This window comes from Zosterops lateralis, assembly GCF_965231275.1.
Source record: "Zosterops lateralis genome assembly, chromosome: 9".
Taxonomy (NCBI): Eukaryota; Metazoa; Chordata; class Aves; order Passeriformes; family Zosteropidae; genus Zosterops; species Zosterops lateralis.
In genome coordinates this window covers 9430189-9450701 of record NC_139769.1, presented here as the reverse complement: position 1 = coordinate 9450701, position 20513 = coordinate 9430189, and the positions used below count along the sequence as shown (strand labels likewise).

The 20513-nt window shown below is 44.7% G+C and overlaps 3 protein-coding genes across 3 annotated transcripts in view; 1 reads left to right on the top strand and 2 right to left on the bottom strand.

The window, feature by feature from the left end:
- Window positions 1-7425, bottom strand: part of GPBP1L1 (GC-rich promoter binding protein 1 like 1) — a 31602-nt gene extending 24177 nt beyond the window's left edge. Inside the window, exon 1 of the mRNA XM_083867536.1 lies at window positions 7324-7425. The gene's annotated coding sequence lies outside the window, so the exon portion shown is untranslated. The remainder of the gene's footprint in view (window positions 1-7323) is intronic.
- A 519-nt stretch (window positions 7426-7944) lies between these two features.
- On the top strand, window positions 7945-11657 carry TMEM69 (transmembrane protein 69). Its single transcript, XM_083867233.1, has 3 exons — window positions 7945-8140; window positions 8552-8614; window positions 9235-11657. The coding sequence occupies exons 2-3, from the start codon at window positions 8570-8572 to the stop codon at window positions 9958-9960; spliced, it is 771 nt and encodes a 256-aa protein (XP_083723359.1). The 5' UTR covers window positions 7945-8140; window positions 8552-8569; the 3' UTR covers window positions 9961-11657.
- A 634-nt stretch (window positions 11658-12291) lies between these two features.
- Window positions 12292-19427, bottom strand: IPP (intracisternal A particle-promoted polypeptide; the record flags this gene model as incomplete). The annotated part of the gene is made up of 8 exons (XM_083867123.1): window positions 12292-14080; window positions 14908-15128; window positions 15823-15945; window positions 16276-16413; window positions 17204-17371; window positions 18108-18263; window positions 18610-19041; window positions 19124-19427. The coding sequence occupies 8 exons, from the start codon at window positions 19425-19427 to the stop codon at window positions 13856-13858; spliced, it is 1767 nt and encodes a 588-aa protein (XP_083723249.1). The 3' UTR covers window positions 12292-13855.
- Window positions 19428-20513: the final 1086 nt, after the last annotated feature.

Genomic DNA, 20513 nt, shown 5'->3' with positions numbered 1-20513 from the left:
ATGTGAACAATGCTCTGAACTTTCAAACAGCTTTAGCATTTTATTAAATAAAGTATTTTAAATCTGGACAAGGTATTCTACTATATTCATTAAATCCAAAGGTCTTCTCAGCTCTTTAAGGAACAAAATCAAACAACTATTTTGTACTGCACTTTGATCTACAGCCCTTTTGCAAGTCAGTCAAGATAAGGCTCTGCTCAGCCCAGAAGCTCACACAGCACAGAACCTTGTCATGGATGTTTAAGGTACTGCTCTTGTCCCCAAACCCTCATGACAGAATGAGTGAAAGGGCAACGAAGAGCCCATCTGTGCAGTCTGCCCAAAGCCTTAAGGAACAAAGTCCCTTCTGCTTCACAGTAGCACAACCCAGGATAATGTTCTCCATCATCAGGAAAGAATTGCAAATATGTAATTACTGGCTTATCCCCACTGTATGCTACATACCTCCTGCCTACCTGTCTTCCAGAAAGGTGGATGGAGCCTAAGCAGAAGTTAAGTAAGTAGTTCTCCAGTACCTTAAAAAAAATAATAATGGGATGGCTCTTTCCCACTAAAGATATTTCATAAACCAGTATTTTACCAGGGTTATTATTGCTACTATGGCACATTTACATTTAAATATATTCTGTTTGGAGTGGAGAAAAACACATTTCCTTTGGAAAAGAGCTCCAAATACAACCAGACTATTTATCAAATATTTGTGTCAAGGCAAGAGAGACTACAAATCAAGTAGAGGGAAGTACAGATCTGCATTCCAGATGAAGGATAAGCAAGTAGAAGGCATGTCATTTGCAAAGAGGAAGGAGAATTGAAAGTCAACAAAACAGAGGACATTCAGAAATTCAGAGACCATTCTCCTAACCAGTACTGGAGCATTCTTCCCCTCAATACCATTGCCTGGGTCCTACAAGACCAGTACTGCAAACTGGGAAGGGAGCTGCATTCCAGCTATAGGCACTTCCCCATAAGACCTGCCAAGGCTGAGGGACAGCTCATACCTCTGCCCCTCCCTGCAACTGGATTATTTCCAAACCCTTTTACATCAAGACCAGGACAATATGATCAAACTCCACATTTATCTGTCCGTAACTAGGACATGACAAAGACATGTTCACTCAGCACTTTTCAGCATGTGTACAACACCTGCATTACAGTTTGTAAAGTTTACATTGTCTGCAATGGTTTTCATTTCACTGGTTTAACATTTTCAGCACTTTCTCTGAGTGAGAAAGTATTAGCAAACATCAATGTAGAAAAATCATTGAACACAATTCAGTTTAAAACAACTCTTACACATATAAAATAAATTGCAAAAATAATATATATTCCACTAGTTTGGTCTTGGCTTTTTTTTTTTTTTTTTTTTTAAAGGGGAAAAAGTGATCTCTACTCCTGTGATCTAATGATTTGCTGCAGCTGGCACACATATCCCCTTTGCACGTTCACAGTGTTTTCCTGGAGTTCTCTCTATGATCTAGTCCATGAAACTGAGTTAAAATAAAGCAAGGAATTATGGACAAAATGTTGTCCAGCTGGTTTGGGCTTTGTCTTTATGTCTTGAAGAGAATTATTGAGCTGTTTTTCTCCAGGTAATCTGTACAGGCCAAGGCCAAAAACACTTGTCATTCTTCTATCCTAGTGTCCCACAAAAAAATTAGGGAATACAAGCAAAACATCTCTGTGTGTGTGTGGGGTGCAGAAGTCTTCATATATTGCATAGGTAAACACCTTCTCCAGAGATTTAAAAGAATTTAGCTCTCCCCCCTTCCATCAGATGTCTCTGAAAGTCAACTAAGCAATTCTCCCCCCTTCACCAATTTGTACATTGATCTTCAGCCTGCAGAGGTCCAAAAATTAATCCTAAAATGTCTCATGAAGTGTCAGAAAAAATGAGTTTGTTTTCAGCAGACTGGAATTCATTATGCAGCTATACATACCTCCACTGGAATATTGTTTTGGAAGCTGTAAATGAAACCAGATTAGCACTCCAGCATGCTCCAGTGTATCCCTACAATTTGTTTTGGTTATTTGTATGGCTTAAGAGCCTCTCCCTGCATCTAACACTTTATCTGAACATATTCTGCTGCAATTTCATCATAAATGCTTGTTTTATTCATGATGGATGTGGAAACCTGACTAAACTCTCCTTGCAGATACCTTTTAAGAAATATTTTCTTCAGACCAAAACTTTAGCATTCCTTGACTGAAAGGCAACTTTAGCAGGTGTGTGTTTTTTTTTTTTTTTTTTTTTTTTTTTTTTTTTTTTTTTTTTGTTCTGGGGAAGTCCCAGAGACGACCCTGTATCCCAGCACTGTTTGGCAGCAGAAAAAGGATCTACTGTCATATTCTGGGATCAAGTATAGCCATGCTTTTTATAAAAAACAAACAAACAGCCCACCTTCAACCAGTCAAATTTTACTGGCAAAGATCAAGCTTTCAAGTTCAAAGCATCAATGATGAAAAAACTGATGTGACCCACCTACCAAGTGTGACAGCTCACAGGCAGTGACAGGATGTCAGAGCTGCCTCCCAGCTGTACCTGCAGGTGACTTTCTAAAGCTGTTTTATACATCACCTGTTTATGTCTGATGAAACATGATGTATAAAACCGTTGTGGAACTAACCAATCAATTTTCCCCCTAATCTTAATTATGGTTTCCCTCCTTCACAGACTTTGTTATTTCTTTACAGATCTTGTTACAGAGCCATAACTTTCCCAAGTATCATATTATCCCAAACTGAACAAGACAGTCCCTGCTGAAGATCTACCACTCCTCAGCAGAACGGAGAAACTGCTTCATTGCCTTATTTAAAACACTTCTATAGGTTCCAGTATGACAAGTGAATTTTCATGACAGTGATGCTGCTGACTCATGATAATTTAGGAACCATTACAGCCCCCAGATACTCCCCCACAGAACTGCTGCCCTGCCAGCTGCTACTTGTCTGTGTAGGCAATAAACCAAAACACAGTAATTTGAACCCATCTACACCAAAATGGCTGAATCCAAAGCTCTTGTTTTCAGACCATTTATTGAATTTCTCAGGATCACATTATCCCTGTGTTCAGTAAGAACATTATTGCAATATAGGGAAGTGAAACCACCAAAAAGTACATGATGCAGGACAGATTCCCTGACAGTCCCAGACACTCTTCCCTTGGACATACCCAAGTCTTGGTTTTTTTTCTAGATGTTGAGAGGGAAAATGCTGCTCAACTCTTCAGCATTCTGGAACTTTTCCCACCCCCACAGGCTCTCAGCTCCCTAAATACTAGAGGATACATTCCAGAAGGCCCAGTCAACCTGAAGACACTGAAGTTATCATTAACCCATTTGTCTACTTTTAACCAGAGCTCAAAGTAGAGGAAAGACAGTTTTCCCAAACTAACAGTCAAGATTACAACACATTCAATATTTTCAGGATGAGAGATCCTTGCTGAGTTTTTTTTTAAGATTAACATCAAAGGTCTTTTCAGATCATCTCACGTGAGTCCTGATTAATCTCTTGATGATGGATGACGCATTGTAACACAATGGCAAACACTCCTCTCTGCTGGAAGGTTGGAGACCTGTTGTAATCTTAACCATACACCTTCACCAGCAACTCTGTGAATACCAATAATTTCTGTGCCCAGAATAATACCATATACCTCCCTGGCAGACTCAGTATTTACAATTAATTGTTCATCACAAACTGAAGATACAAAATTCCAAGAGAGTGTCACTCACTGCCACATACTCTGTATGTTGCAAATACACTATGGGGAGGGGGGGGATCACACAGATATCCAGAACCTAAAAGAGACACCAAAAATACAATTTAAATTAAAAATTCTAATTTCTTCCTGTATTGAAAAAAGGGGATTCTTAAACCCAGGAATATTCAGACAACATTATACACATAATTTCTTATCAAGAGCCACTAACATCACACCACAGAGCTGTGATCCTCCTTACAGTGTGGAGGATAAAACTATGCAAAACACTGAACTGGAAATGATCACAAGATTCAAGGAGAAAACAAATCAACAGTGGCATTTTTGCTAGAATGTCTGTAAGTCCTAGAACTTCAGTTGCTCCTGGCAAACTCCCTAATGTACAACAGTCCCTCAGGCACAAGGTCACATGCTGCAAAATATTTCTTTCTGAGCATCATTTATTGCAGAAAACCCCAGTTATGTTTGGCTGCACTGGTTCAAAGCATTTTTGTTAAGCCAGACCTTGGAAGTGCAACTATTTCAGATTAGTCATATTATAGAACTGCAGACACCAATACTTAGAAAAACTCTTTGCTGTTTAATTATAGAAAGGTCTAACTAAGTAGCATAAAGTGTGAAAACTCTTCTTCTGACTTTTGAAGACCAGCTGGAGAAGGAGTTGCACACTCAAAACAAGAATTTCCAGTTTGGAGTGATACAACCTGATCACTAATGTGTGTGATCAATTAAGCCAAAATGCTTTCTTCCCTGCTTAGTGCCATGCTCACAGCCCTGTCTAACCTGGAACTTTGAGGTCTGCCCAGTGTTTGCACATACATGTACAGGGCAGTGGTCACTTAGCCACTATCATTCTCTACCCAAATCCACTCCCAAAACCATAAATTTATCTTCTGACCATACAGTAACTCATTAAAGTTTGGCACATTTTCACAGGAACTTATAAAGTCACAGCACACAAGTTAAACAACATCCTGGCTTTCATGAAGGATTCTAAGCAGGACCAGGTTTCTGCCAACTTCACTGCTTTTCATCAAATCTGACGAGCAAAGAGAACATGGACTTCAATTCCTCTTGCTGAAACAAAAGCCACACATGATTTAGTTGGCATCCTGGTCACTACGTAAGTGACAGTAAAATGTCTACTTACATTGCTGAGTTTGCAGAACCAAAACTAAACCGCTCCCGCCTCTACAAATAAATTAACATAAAACTTAAAAATCCCAGACAAACTTCCTGGTAAACACACACTACCTCATCAACTGCAAAATCCAGTAAGTGTGACCTGGATGAGTTAAGAGCAACAGTCACCACCTGGTTTCTGTGGTGCTGTAAGGAAAAGCTGTGTCCATGCAGGCACAACCAGCACTCTGCAGGAGAGAGGTGCTTTAAAGTTTCAGCTCTACTGAACAGAGTCAGCCCTTTTCCAATCTCTTCGTACAGACAAACAAACAAAGCACACCCTGGAGTACACTTCACAGCTAAGTCAATTCAGCAGTTACACAACTAACTTCAAACAACTTGTAACACTCAAGAAAAAAAAAAAGGTAACTTCAACTCCTGAGCCAATAGTTTTTCTTCACTTTGTAAAGGCAAGAATTACATTATCTGACACCCCACACTCCTGAAGAAATTCATAGATCTAACCACAGCATTTTTTCTGTATTAAAATAAGGATCCCACAACTCCTGAAATACTGTTTCCATTTAATGAAAATGCTAGTGAATATTATTTTTCCTGTAGTGACTTAATTTCCTAATTTAAAACAGGAATGTCAAGATTCAGTAACACCATGCAGCAGTCACACATGTGAGACAAGGTGGCCAAACTCTGTAAATATTCTCAAAGTGAAGACTTTTCCCTAACATTCGGAAAGTGTGCACTTCATTTGATTTACTGTATTTCACATCTGCATTCTGATCCTCATATTTCTGAGACACTGCAGAAAAAACAGGATTTGCGTTTTTTTTCAGAACAAATGCCATCTGTTCCCTGCATATTTTCACTTTAGGTCCTCGTATGATATCTGCAATGGAAACTTCTGTGTCATACAGGATTCAGGCTATAAACCAGATGAATATAAAATGCAGAGGGCTGCTGCACTTCCCTACAAATAGCTGTAAAAAAATACCCCAACACCATAAGGAAATGTCACCTGAAGCCTTTCTATTCTAAATACAAAACTTTTAATAACTTCTTCTTAAAGGGACTTTCCTCCTGAAACGATGTGAAAGAGTGCGAGAGGAAAAGCTGCTCCTCTTAAATCTGAGAATTTTGTTTATTCCTACCACTGCTCTACACCTGTTTCCTTCCTGAGTCAGAAACTGGAAGTTTGAAATACCGGTCTCCAAATGGGGAACCTTTCACTGAAATACCAGCCATATTCATTCACCAAGTAACATTTGCATAAGCTTTTTTCATAACCACCTAACATTTTTATAGAAGCAATGTCAACTCTACAGTAAACTCAGCTTTGATGGTGCTCCAATTATCTCAGCTGTTATCTCCATTCCCCCTCTTTGCTATTTCCACACTTTGCTCAGGCACTTGCAACGTTTCAGAGTATTATCAACATTACTAACACTTGTGTCACTCACAGCTCGGGGGCGGGGAAAGGCAGGCTGACCTACCTGGTCATGGTAATATAAAAAGATCTTTAAGCAACACTCTCAAACCATTCCACCATTACTTATAAGAATTTAAATAGCTACTGTTCCTCTAAAGCTGTTTAAAAAACTCGTAATTGTGCAGACACCCACTGACTGCTCTAAAATCGTTCCAAAACACCTCGTTACTAAACTGGAACAGAATTCAAAGTCTTAAATGGATATTTGAAACGCTGTGCGCGTTCTGATCGAGTCCAGCCCCGGCCCTTTGAGTTAAACCACGCGAGCCCTTAGGCCAAGGGGGCAAGAGAACACACCGGACACACGGAAATAACTTTCACGGCGGAAAGAGCCGCCTCATGCTGGGGCCGGGCGCTGTTTGCCCAGGAGCAGACGCCGAGCGGCACCTGACAAGTTTCCCAGCCTGGCTGGCAGCGGGCAGGACGAGCAGAGCCCCCGCTGCCCGCGGCACACGTGTCACCGCCGGGCGCCGACCGCCCCTTCCCGCCGGGGGCAGCCGGGACGCGCGGCCCGGGAGGAGCCGGAGGGAAACGGCCGGGCCGCCCGCTTTCGTTTCCAGCCGACACCGGGGTCGCCCCTGCCCGGCCCCGGGACTCCCCCGCCGCCCCGGCCCGCCCCCCCCGCCCCGCTCACGGACGGCCTCATGACAGGAGCTCAGCTCCGGCAGTGTCAGCGCTACGAACTTCCCGGCTGCACAGGAAACAATAAACCGCGGAGCCCCGGCCCCCGCCGCCCACCCCGGCCCGGCCCTGCCCGCGGGGACCCCGCGCTGTCCCCCCCCGGAGCCGCCGCGGCCGCGGGACCGAGCGCTGGGGGGGGGGTGGGGGGGGGGCCGGCCTGGCGGGAGGCCGCTCCCGGGCCGCACCGAGCCCGCGGTGCCGCGGGGGGCGGCGGGGCGGGCCTCGGGGCGGCAGGGGCCGGGTGAAGGCGCGGGGGGCGCGGGGGGCGCGGCGGGGGCGGCGCGGGGGCCGCACTCACCGGGCGGGCCCTGGCGCGGCTCCGGCGGCCCCACAACCATAACAAAGCTCTGCCCAAAATGGCCGCCCAGCCCTGCCCGGCCGGGGGCCGGAGGGGGCGGGGCCCGCGCTCGCGCGGGGCGGGGCCGAGCACGCGGAAGGGACACGCCCCCTCGGGTCCCCTTCCCTGCCCCCGCCCCGGCCCCCGCGCCTCCCGCCCCACCAATCAGAGGCGGCGGCCCGCACCGCCCCGTCACCGCCTGGCGGAAGCGGCCGCAGACTACGCGTCCCAGAAGACTTCCCGCCATCGCCGCCGTACAGGTGGGCGGGCGCCGCGCCGCAGGGCGAGTTGGGATTTGTAGTCTGCCTGTGAAAAGCTCGTCCGACGCGGCGATGCCGGAAGACAGAAAGCACTGCTTTCTGCAGCCCGCGCTGCTCCTCAGGAGAGGGTTTGTCCCACGGGCAGGAGAGGAGCCAGACAGACCGCGGCCCTCGGGATGAGAATGATCGGCGCTGCTACCCCCGGTATCGGCTCGGTGGGCCCTTTCCCGGCCCGCGGAACACGATGGGCCGCGCCGGTTCCCGCCCGGACCGGTAGCGCAAAGCACCGGGCGCCGTCGGAGCCCTTATGGGGGCACCGGAAACCGGCACAGCGTGCGGGTCCGGGCGGCGGCAGCGCCCGGTGAGTCCTGCCCGGTCCCCGGTGGGCGGAGCGGCCCCGCCTTCCTCTGGAATATATATATAATCTCCGCTCCCTGCACCTTCCGTTAAGGGAGTTTGGCTGCCAGAAATCCGGGAACTGCGGAGTCAAGTCCAGGGCGAGGCGTCCACCTCCCTCGGTGAGTGTCGTAGCCCGGCAAGGAGCTTACCTGCAGCTTGGATGGGATGATTTTCCACTCATTTTTTAAAATTAATGATCGCTCTTTCCGCGTGTGAGGAATTGCTCCTTTATAAGCTTCGTGCAGCCCTTATCCCTTGAAGGGGAGATGATCCATGAACGGGAAGCCACCACCTGTTCCCTGATTCTTTAACTAGAAATTGTTCTTGCAACAGTTAATACAACCTTAGAATTTCAGTTCATAAAGCTGCTTGAAACAGATGCAGCGGGCAAGTACTGATTGAATACATATGTAATATATATACATATACCTCTTAAAATATATACCTGTAAGACTTTTGTGTTTGATAAATGTCGACTGTGACTGAACTTTGAGCATCAGACCAACTTCTCCCGATTTTATCTGTTTTAGGGCATTGAAAAAACAAGTATGTTTCCTCTCATACAACGATGCTGCTTCAACATACCTTTCAAAGTAAGTTCTGAAGGGTTTTTTTTTCTGATTTTATTTCAAGGCAAAATAGCAAAAGATAGGACTGCAGCTTTGAAAAAAAAAAAAAAAGGTGGCTTCTGAGTGTGGGTCCATCACTCAGCTTTTCTGGAATAATTCATAATTTCTACATCACTTTTAGGCAACGCAATTTCTTTTATAAAATCAAATTTTATTGTCTCCAAGTCTTTTTTCCTATCACTTCTTGATGGGAGTAGTGAGGGGACAGTAGCTGGTTTCTGGGGTGATTTTATCCTGATTCTATATGAATTTTTCTAAATTTCTATATGAAACTATTTTATATTTTACTCTGTAAAAGACTGATATATCTTAGAAGTGTCTAAAGAATGCATGTGCGTGGGGAGGGATAGGTGGGCACTGAGTAAACTTTATTTGTGCACTCTGGAGAGCCCAGTTGCTTTTTATGAGCTGCACTGGGGGCCTTCATTGGTTCAGTTAAAACCACTTGAAATTCAAAAGTGAGGACAGCTGTGCTGTGACCTGACCTGGAAAAACACTTGGTACAATGTCAGGAGGCAGCTTAGGTGCCTGCAGATGTGTAAGCCTGCACTGTGCAGTGTTCAGAACAAGTTTTGTGCTTGCAGCTGCAGAAGTTCCCTGGTCCCCGTCTGCTGCTCTCTGGGAGGAATGAGACAATGTGGTCGTCCTCGGCCCTCCGGCTGCGGAGAGATGTGCGTCCTCTGTCAGCATCCCTGAGCCTCAAACCAGCATCAGCCCACACAGCCAAGCTCCAGGCTTTCCACACCTCTCCCCCTGCCTTCAAGAAGAAAATCCCTGCAGACTCTGAGGCAGAATCTCAAAAAGGCCAGGAATCACTGAAGGATTCTCCCAAGCCAGCCCTGTACCTAAGCCTCGGGGGGCTCGTCCCGTTTGTGGCCGTGCCGCTGGCCATGGCCCTGCAGGGCACCTACTGCCCACAGCTGGCCTCTGCTCAGGTGGCCTATGGTGCTGCCACAGCCTCCTTCCTGGGGGGAATGAGATGGGGCTTTGCTCTCCCGGAAAACAGCCCAGCCAAGCCCGACTGGGTGAACCTGGCTAACGGCACAGTTCCTCCTCTGCTCGCCTGCCAAGCCTTGCTTTTCAAGGATGCCACTCAGGGAGCAGCAATGCTCACGCTGGCCTTGGGGATAGCACTGCATTATGACATTTCCCTTCTTCCCACTTATCCCAGGTGGTTTAAAGTGCTCAGGGTGCTGGGAACAGCAGTGATGGTGTTATCCCTGTTGGCCACTATAGCACTGAAAGCTTACTTAGGAGGGGAACAAAGTGATGACAAAAATAAGGCAGAACACAAATTAATAAATCAATAAGGAAAAGCTATTATCTGCCAATAAGGTATTTGTATGGAGTTCCAGGAGAAATAATGACTGATTTGTGCTTAGAAGTCATATGATGGCAGGGATCAAGATGCTTATTCTTGAAGCAAAATGATTTTCCAATTGATTTTGAAACTGGTTCAGGAGGGAAGGATTGTAAATAGCAATTACTTCCAAGGCAAGCATAAGTCTGTCCTTATCTGTAGAACAAAGGATCACTCCTGAATGAGTTGTTGCTACTCTAGGAATTTAGAGTGGAGATTCAAAATGACATGGGTATGAATTGCTCTGTGCTGAACTATGAAAGCATCTGGTTTGACTGTAACGTGTAATCATGTTCTGAGGTGGGGAAAACAGTAACAAGGTGAAAGCAGTTCTAGTTTGGTGTTTAAAGAAGTAGCAGAGAATTATGCGAAAGCACATTCTACTCAGTTGCTGTGCTGTGGAACAAGACTCCTATTTCACTCCTATTTTCAGAGAAGGTGCTGAAAATCACAGAATGGTTTGGGTCAGAAGGAGCCTTAAAGATCACCTCGTTCCAAACCTCTGCTGTATACAGGGACACCTTCCACAAGATCAGGCTGCTCCAAGCCCCATCCAGCCTGGACACTTCCAGGGATGTTGCGTGAGGAAGTGCTCGGTGTGGTGTCAGGTAAGAAAGGACAGAGGAGGTTTGCTTGCAGTGGCAAGCCAAGGTCAGCACTCACCTGAAACGTGTCATTCAACTGCTGTGCTGGAGTGGGGAAAAGCTGAAGGGGGAGCTTTGTGTCACTGACAAGGTGCCACAAGAGACAGAAGGTCAAATTCCTGCTCAGGCCTACTGAAATTAAAAGGCTATTTGGGTCTGTTCCTAAATTTTGTTTGGATTTAGGGCTGCCCAACAAAGGAAGCTTCATGCAACACAGCCAGAAAGATCTGCCATACTTCTAAATTAAAGGACTGTGAAATTATGCTATGACACAAGGACTCAAGTGCTGGCACTAAGGGATCAGATAATGGGACTGAAAGTAGCTTCTGTCTTCTCCCTCCTAAGAATCCATATATTTGGACAGGTACCAATGGACTTGGTAGCCTGCAAACCCTCCATGATAGGTCTATTACTGAAACCACTGCAAAAACATATGCTCTCTGTACTCAATTCTTCCTAGCACATCATTTAGTGGAACAGTGGAAGATACAACCTAAGCCAAAGGGATTTATTTTTTTTTGGTGTCAGCTACCTCAAGAAACCTATGAAATGGGATGTGGGCATATTTCTTGTAAACTTTTTATCAGAAGTATTTAAGTACAGTATAAGATCAGGAAGAAAGCCAAAAATGGCATCCACACATCATCTTAGGACCAGATAATCCTCATAGTTCTGTTAAAGCACTATTCTTCATTGTTGTTCTACTCCAAATAAAGCACATATTGTCCCTTAAAATTTGTTACCTGTTCATTCTGCAAAAACAGATGTTTAAGAAACCTGCCTGTCCTGGAGATGGAACCATTTTGTATGATGTTGCTGAAACAGCAGCTCTGTACATCAGCTTCTACCTTTTGCAATCTGTTAACATTTGTATGTTAAACAACATATTAAGCATTTATGGGTATCAATTGCTCTATGCTGAACCACGACAGTACCCTATTAAACAATATATTTCAGAACTTTCTGAACATAAAGGAAATAAAATTGAGTTTGTGAATGAAAATGTTTTTTTCTATTCCTTCTTACTTAGACATGGCATTTTCTAAGATGGGTCCAGAGAAGAGTCCTGTCTTTGTCTTGATTAGGTAAAAGAGGTGCTGAGGATCAGAGACTATAATCAACCAGCTTCAACCTTTCATCCAAACACGATAGAATCAGTTATAAAACCTGGAGAAGGTAACTTAGACCTAACTGCAGACTCCCTCAAGCTCCATTAAACCAGGAGGTTTACAGGCAGAGATCAGAAGTAAACCTGATTTGTTCCCAAACTAATAAAATACAGCTAAGGTAGTTAGCTGTTAAGTTGGAATGTTTCTCCAACAGTTCCAAGAGGGATCCTAAAATATAAAGAAGAAAGACTAAGAAATATTACCTGTAATTTCATCCCACAGAGGGCTGAATAGAGCTGGCAGGACAGTCAGACTCCTAAGAAGTCTGAGTGATTTTACACTGAGAAGAGAAATACATGATATATGAGTATTTTACTGCAGAAATGTGTTACTTCTACGACTCAGTCACAATTTATAACCAATCTTTCCCTAGTGTTCTACTGGGAAATATGATTTCCAATAGAAAGAAAAAATGACCTATTATATGAAAGTAGCAGTAGTATAGCTTACTAAGTTATGAAAGCAACCTATTCAAGAGCATTCCAGTCAGTTCTGAAAATGCATTTTATTATGAAAAACAGTTAAAACAAGCTTATACTTGAAAAAAAATCAAACCATTAATTCAGACACATAAGAAATTCTTTGAAGTAAAAGCAAACACAAGATTATGGAATAATCAGAGAAACTCTCCATCATCTAGCATGTTTTAGCCCAACCCTATGTTAGATTTTAGGACCTAGATTATTAAGGTAGCTGTAACAGTCACCCTGGAGGATTTATTAATGTATTAATTTGTTAATTCTACACAGGGATATTGACCTAAACAACATGAATGCTCCTTTGTCTACACAGTGCCAGGCTTCCTGTTTTGTGACATTCCAGTTGTGGTTTTGTGTTCCAGAATAACACTGTCTATCAAAATTCAAGCAGCTTCACTTCAGACTCCATCCCAAGCATCCACAGCTGTGCTGAAAATGCAGCCACAGTGTGCAAAAAGCAACTTCAAATGTGTTAATTAAATTAATCTAGAAATAACTCCAAACTCTTTGAAGTATTGTTTTACTAAGTGTATCCTAGCTAAATACAAATTCCTTAAGAGCACAGTGATATCATCACTTTAATGCTAAATGTAGCTAATTCTATCACAAAAATCTCCATTGGCTCAAATTTGGATGAGGCAGGATACTAGATGTAGTGAAGGTGAAGGAGTATGCCTTGTAGAACAGCAATTATTCAGTGCTAAGTCTCAGCATGTGTCACACAGGGGAAAAAACGCACTTGATTTGTTTGGGGGCAAAAGCCTTTTCCTGTGTTTTTATACTAAGTGCAGCCCTAAACAGAACAGCCAATCTAATGAATACCATTTGCATTTAAAATTCACCAAAGCTTACACAAAAAGGAGCTCTACTGGCATCACTGACACCACTGAGAAGAAAAGCCAGGGCTGAAGGGGAACAGCATTATTAGAACTGTGAGGACAACCTTCCAGAACAGGAAATTCTCATCCACTCACAATTTAATTTGTGGAGTGGCCAGAAAGTAAAGATCCAATTTATATTTAATGCCCACCGTATCCAGCAACAGAAAAGAGGCTTAAATACATCAAGGTCTTAAGTAGAGAAACCAAGTCTTTCCTGTCTGTTATCTTCTCTTCCTTGTTTTCTGCCAGAAAAAGAACTAATGCCATCCAAATCGCCCATCTGATCTTACCTGTAGGTAACTCCTTGCTTTTCACAGTAAATTACTTCCAGATTGCAAGTCTGGCTAAAGTGCCACCTCAGTAACAACCTTGATTAATGTCTCTAATGTGTTGGAATTATTTCTTTAGATTTTTACAGGGCAAATTCACCATTTCTTTTAGTGAGCTTAATCCAGTTATGAGAGGCATTCCTACTCTTAACAGAATACTTCCTGAGACAGACACTGGATAAGCCAATTTACTTTGAAGGGCTTTTCCTTTTGCTCAGGAAAATCCCTCTGATCTAATTCTCCACTGAAGCTCCTGTGTTAAAAGTGGTTTCTGGCCAATGAAACAGGAAATCTGAGGAGACATAATTTACTCATTCCTTGAATGAGTTTTCTTCTTTGTGTTTTACAGCACAGCTACGCCTCCTTCGCAGCGGCTGGTGATCATGTTGGCAATTTCAGTCCAGCTGTCCATGTGAGGGTTATAAACCTCAACAGAGTCAGAGGTTACTGGAGCAGCAAAATCAGGACTGGGAGCTCGCCCTCCTGAGGCATAGAGAAGTCCATTCACAGCCACAACACAAACACCAGCTCTTGGGATCTTCATCGAGGCAACTTCAACCCACTTTTCCTAACAAAAAAGATCAAGAAATAGCTTTAGGGCATCCCCCATGATAAAGTAATTATGACTGAAACATACACAAAGAACACTATGTATACACTTCACAGGCTTACATGTGGTATGTGTACAGTATCCAGAGCATTATCAAGACAGGAATGACAACACTTTCACAAGGGGTCCAAACTGTGTTAATCTCTAAAGAGCAGATGCCATACTGTCTGCACACAACACCCCTCCCTTTCTTCAGTCACTGCAAGATGCAATCAGTCTCTAAAATAGAGCATGATACAGTTTGAGGTGGGGGAAACAGAAAAACTAGATTCAATTTGAAAAGCAAAACAGATGGCAGATAGGATTATGTTCTGCTTTTAAGAGTAGCTACTCTACCAAAGAGCCTCATAAAAACATGAGCAATAACAGTCTGGAAAATTTTTTAATCTTCTTCTAGTGATACTAAAACACCACTACATTTTGATGCAGAAGACAATCCTTAAATTTTGCAATAAAAGGTAACTCTCACCTTTACAATGAGTTTTTTCTCTCTATTCAGATTATTGAGCTTCCTGTTGCAGAGGGGGAATCTATCCTCTTATCTTAACCCTAAGAAGTATTTACCAAACTACAGTATATCTGTGCATAGTTACACCATGACAACTACTTAGGACAGACTCTGAAATCACCAAAGCTTTGTTTCACTCAAGATACCCAACCAGTAGTGAAAAGGAAATGGAATTTCCAGATTTTTCTTTTTAAAGAAAGGAAGCAGCCTACCTCTATAGCATCTTACACAAAGCTGATGCAATCTACGTTTATGAAAAGAAGGGACTCTGCCATACCTCTTCAAATGAGTATTTTTCTACAGTAGCAAGTGCATCCTGGGATTCATTCCAGCCTCCCACAGCATAGATACAATCATTGAGAGCAGCTACACCGAGATAGGCTCTTCTGGTGCCCATTGGAGCGAGCTCAGACCAACGTTTAGAGATGGGGTCGTAGACCTCGACAGAACGCAGCTCCACTCCCTCACTGCTGATACCACCAACGACATAAATCAAACCTGCAGAGACAGAGTTTCTCCTCTTTAAGGCTTCATGATAGAGACAGAAAATTACTGTCACAACACAAGTTTCAGCCTGACATTAAGATGGTTAAAAAATGAAAGAATGACAGAAAATCCTCCTTTTGTTCAGTAGTAGAATACATAAAGCTTTTTTATGAGCAGCTTGAGGCTTGAGCACTAGAAGCTCTGAGAAAAGCAAAAATTAATTAAGTGCACGGGAAGGAATTTAGAAGGTTGTAACTGCTGACCTGGCCATGATCAAATACTTAGCAAGCACATTTATTGTTCAAGTATTTAGACATGTCTGTCTTAAAATAACCTGTGGCAAGTCTTCGGATTGTCACAAAGAAAAACATGCAACCCAAATATGGAAGATAAATAAAAGCGGTATCAGAAAGAACAGTCAATTAACTAGATTGACTAGCTAGCTAAAAGACTAGTTGCATAACCTTAATGGCAGCCATGTAAAAACTTTTCATGAGATAAAAGGCAGAAGATAACAGAGAACTTTATAGTTTTTGAATTCTGCAGAATTAAAAATAGAGTATTAGAACAACAAACAAGTGAGGCACAAGTGTGTGTGACTGACAGCTCAGTACAAGACAAAAGTAAGAATTCATGACTGAGACATAAAGCTTCAAAATCCAATGGCTGTTGAACTATTTAGGGATAGAACTGTAACAATATTCACCTTGCATTTCGCAACACCCAAAGCAGTAACGGGGCTTAGCCATGCTTCCCACCACATCCCAACTATTCTCTTCAGGATCAAATCTTTCAATTGTGTTGCCAATCTCTGCTCCAACCCAGCCTCCTGCAAATAACAGCAAACACAGGAAGGAATTCCATTGCACAAAGTTGTGTATTAGCTGCATTTTTAGCCATACAGTGGACTGTTCCAGGACTGAAATTCTGAAATTCTGAAATCAGCACTCAGTCAGTCTACAATGGAAACAAGTTATAATTAAACAGTTACTAATCCACATTGATTTAATATATATGTCAATACTTATGGACACATCTGTTTTTCAAAACTTAAGTTTGCAAATTTGCATCATCAAGATGTAATATTTAAGATCAAATCAATTTACAAGTTCTATGAATTAACATCTTTAACTTCAGCTAGAAAAACCCCACAACTTACCCAAAGCATAGATAGCACCATAGCATGTGCACACTCCCAGTGCACAACGGGGATGATTCATGGAAGCCACAGTTGTCCATTGTTTAGTAACAGGATCATAACATTCAGTACAGTCAAAAATCATTGAGTTGTCCTCACCTGCATAATAAAAGCAAGAAGAGTCAGGGGAAATGCAATGTTTTGCACCGCAGATCTGGAAACATTCTTCAACTTCTTCCAGGACAGGCAACATTTGAATACAACATTTATCTTTTGTCCAAATGGCCAACGTGGCAAAAGCTTCATTTATACCCGGAACTGAATCATCACTAGGAATCACTTTCATAACCAGTTCCCTGAAATGTTACTGAAAACATCAGAGAAGTAAACAACCACAGTGCTGCACGTTTTGCTCCTCAGCACAACTGACTGGGTTTTCAAGACTAAAGAATGAGCTCTGTGGTGACAAAAACAGTCTACATATGCATTCTTTCATGATGGGCTGGTAGAGCTACTCATCATACCCTTGTGCAAACAGGCATAATGAGCATTTCCAGGCAGGCAGTGCACAAGTGGTCTGTCCTGTGCTACTGCCTTTTATGCTATGGGCTTCTGCTAGACTGTAAGCGAGAAAAGAAATTCCATTAGTGGTGGTACACAAAGTCCAGAGAATAGCCAACATCTCTGAGTATATCTGCACACATCTATATGGTAAACTGTGAGTAGCTACACCATGAGGGGAGAGCAGCTTAGTAAAAACTGGCCAGCACAGGATTCCTAACAAGCATTCACAGAGCAGTGACAGTAGAGAATCAAGGAACCCCAATTTCTTTGTTATTACACCTAAAAATTGTATTATCTTCAGAACCACTTAAGAATAACTTTGAAAGTCTCCATACATGAGTTCTCTATCACTCATATAAGAGAGAAAGCTTATTTCAGCAGTTACCTCCAATGGCATAGACCATTCCTCCCACCACAGCCACCCCCAGCCCGCTGCGGGCCTGGTGGAGGGAGGACACTGTGGTCCAGTAGTGGCTGAAGGTGTCAAACCTCTCCACACAGCTGAGGGCTCTGCTGTCACTCCAGCGTCCTCCCTGCAGTCGGGTGTACCCGCCTGGAAAATAAGTGGAAAGGCCAAGTAAGAGTTTTCTGTTCATTCTCATGCTCCTATACCTAAACCATTAAAAATACTACAGTAACAGCCATTTAGCCACTTTTAGAAGGAATTGGATTTTTCCAAGTAGCTTTGTTTTTCCAACATACAAGGAAGAATGGTTGTCTTGAAGGTCATGGAAATTGTGCTGAGCTGATGTCACAACACTACAAATATTAGACTTCATGTTTTCAGTAAAATACAAGGGTCAGCCAACAGCCTTTGCTCTCTAAGCCAGTGCTACTGCCCACAGGGTGAAACAAACATGTTCCCTTCCAATATAAAGCTGCAGCTTTGCTGAAAATTTGGATTTTCAAGTATCCCGTCATATGAACCAAAGTATCCTGCACAGAGAAAACTTCAGCAAAGAGGAGAAAACGTGCAGTGAATTTGCATACACCATTCCAGCAGTGAACCCTGGGTAAATCCTCTGCTGATCTGCAGTTTTCCACCCAAGGCAAATGATTTTTGAACAAATCTGGGCTTTGAATGCCATGGCACAATGACAAGAAATGTGAATGCTGGACTCCTGTGCAATTCTAATCAAAGCAGCTAACATGGTAACTCAGCCATGGTGAAACGTTTTGCTGTCTTTATATATTTTGATTATTAAAAAATCCTCGAGTATCTCCTTCATTACTGCATTCTGAGATACTACTTCATTTGTTTTATAAGGTTCAAACAGCCACATTCTAACCTACTGCATAAAGGTACTTCCTGGCTTTCCTCCGGGGACGACCTTTAGAAGCCTGCAGAAAACTGCTGACCTTGTTCTCTTTGGGAGACTTAGAGACTTCACAATATTCTTTCAACAGAGTTTGCAGGGCCACCCGAAGACTGAAATCTGGAATACCTTCAAGAGTAACATAAGCAGAGTAAGAATAAAATTAGCAGAATAAAACAATAATAATAATAAAAAAAACACAGTGAAAAGTAACAAACTGTAAGCAATTCAGTTGTACAAAAATGACTAACTTGTCCTAAAACAGCAGACAAATCAATGTTGCTTACTTTTATAAGGGGTTTTCAAAAGCATGTTTTTAAAGTAAGCTCTGTTAATTTTTCTAAAAATAGAACTTGTTTGCTATATTTCCACTCATCATGCTATTAATGTAAAAAACAGTCCATCAAAGCCCAGTAACTCTGAACAACACACGGTTTGCCCACGTACACGCATCTGATATCCTTCTTTCACTTACTTTCTATGTATTTTAACAGCCTTTGTGCCGGTAGCAGAGGGAATCGAACAGGCTCCAGGACTTCTACGACATATTTCTTCCTTTTCCCCACATCCTTCAGGATCCACTGCATGGCTGCCGTGAACACCTGGTACTCGTCCTCGATGCTCAGGTCCTCGCTCCGCAGGATCCTCACCAGCTGCTCCTTGGTGAGCGCCAGGAACTCCTCCCCGCCCTGCACCTCCAGGAAGTGCGCCTGGATGTAGCTCTCGGTGAACTCCATCAAGTCGTGGCAGGCGATCTGCTCGGAGAACTGGAAGAGGCCGATGCAGTTGAGCGGGTCGATCTGGCCCTTGAGGAACTCGCAGCAGAGCTCCACCACCTCGGTGAGCTGCAGCATGTCGGCGGCGACGATCAGCTCCTGGACGTTGTGCTCGGCGATGCTCACCACCCCTGCGGGCACCGAACCACAGCGGGGCCCCGCTCCAGCCTGCGCCCTCGGGACGCCGCCCCTCGCCCCCCCGCCGGCCCTCACCTGTGTAGATGAAGTCCAGCAGCGTGTGGAAGGTGTCCGCCTCCACGCCCGCGATCCGCACCACGTCCCGCCCGGACTCCCTCATGCCGCCCGCGAACAGCGCCGCGAAGTACGGGCTGCTGGCCGCCAGCACCAGGCGGTGCACGGAGAACGCCTGCGGGCCCACCTCCAGCCGCACGTCGCAGAAGCTGTGCCCGGCGCGCAGACGGTTGATCTGGGCCAGGAGGAGGCGGGCGTGCCGCTCGGAAGTGGAGATGGAGCCGGAGCCGGAGCCGCCTTTGCCCGTCCCGGCGCTCGCCGCCATCGCTGCTGCGGCACCGCCACCCCCCGCGCCCGCCTCGCGCCGCGCATGCGCCCCGCTCTGCCCTCCCTCCCGCCCGCCCGGGCGCGTGCGCGGGGGGGCCGCGCTCCCCCTCAGGCGGCGCCGCCTGGAACGGGCGGGAACCGGGACCGGGACGGGCGGGCTGAGGGCGCCGGCGGCCTCGGGGTTGTCTGAGGGCTCCGTGTGTGCCCGGGGCTCCGTGTGCCCAGGGCTCCGTGTGCCCAGCACCCTGCCCTCAAGGTGACCCTGGTTCTGGTACCTCTGTCTACCCCTTGGTCTGTGCGCCTGCCTGGGCACCTGGCCCCGTGAGGCCCCGCAGGAATCATCAAGGTTGGAAGAGACTTTTAAGATTATTCATCCCAACGGTCCACCCTGTAACACCTAAACTGCTAAACCACATCACCCAGTGCCAAGTCCAGGTGTCTCTTAAACACCTCCAGGGGTGGTGACTCCACCACTTCCCTGGACACCTATTCCATTGCTTGACCACCTGAACAGTGGAATTTATTTTTTTTTTTCTATCATCTAATCTGAATCTCACTGTTTTAGCTTTAAGGCCATTTCCTCTGGTCTTCTCCCTGCAGGCACAGTAAAAGAGACTGACCCCCATCTCACTATAACCTCCTTCCAGGGAGTTGTAGAGAGCAGTGAGGCTCTCCCTGAGCCTCCTTGAGACTGAACAGCCCCTGCTGCCTCATAAGGCATGTTTTCCAGCCTTACTGGCTTCCCTGGGCATGCTCCAGCACCTCAATGTCCATTTTAAAGTGAGGAGACCCTGTGCACCCCTACAGACACCTCTGGCCACTCGGGACTCACTCCCTGCTCTGCAAAGAGCTTGTTTGTGGTTAAAACTGGTCTCACAATAGGTTATTCACTTAGTCACTGCTTTCACAACCTCTGTCCCTCTGTCCCTGTTTGCTCGTGCAAACTGTGTCTCTGTCCACCTCAATCTGTGCTTGTGACAAATCTGGCTATGTTGGGGAGAAATGGCAGCTTCCATCACCCTAGGGACCTGCAGAGATGAGAGGCAGGGACACTCCTGGGACTGTGGCAGCAGACCAGTGTTGA

Coding starts and splice junctions, on each gene's coding strand:
- TMEM69 (XM_083867233.1), top strand. CDS start 8,570: ATGTTTCCTCTCATACAACGATGCTGCTTCAACATACCTTTCAAA. Junction 8,615..9,234: donor GCTTCAACATACCTTTCAAA/GTAAGTTCTGAA, acceptor TTGTGCTTGCAG/CTGCAGAAGTTCCCTGGTCC.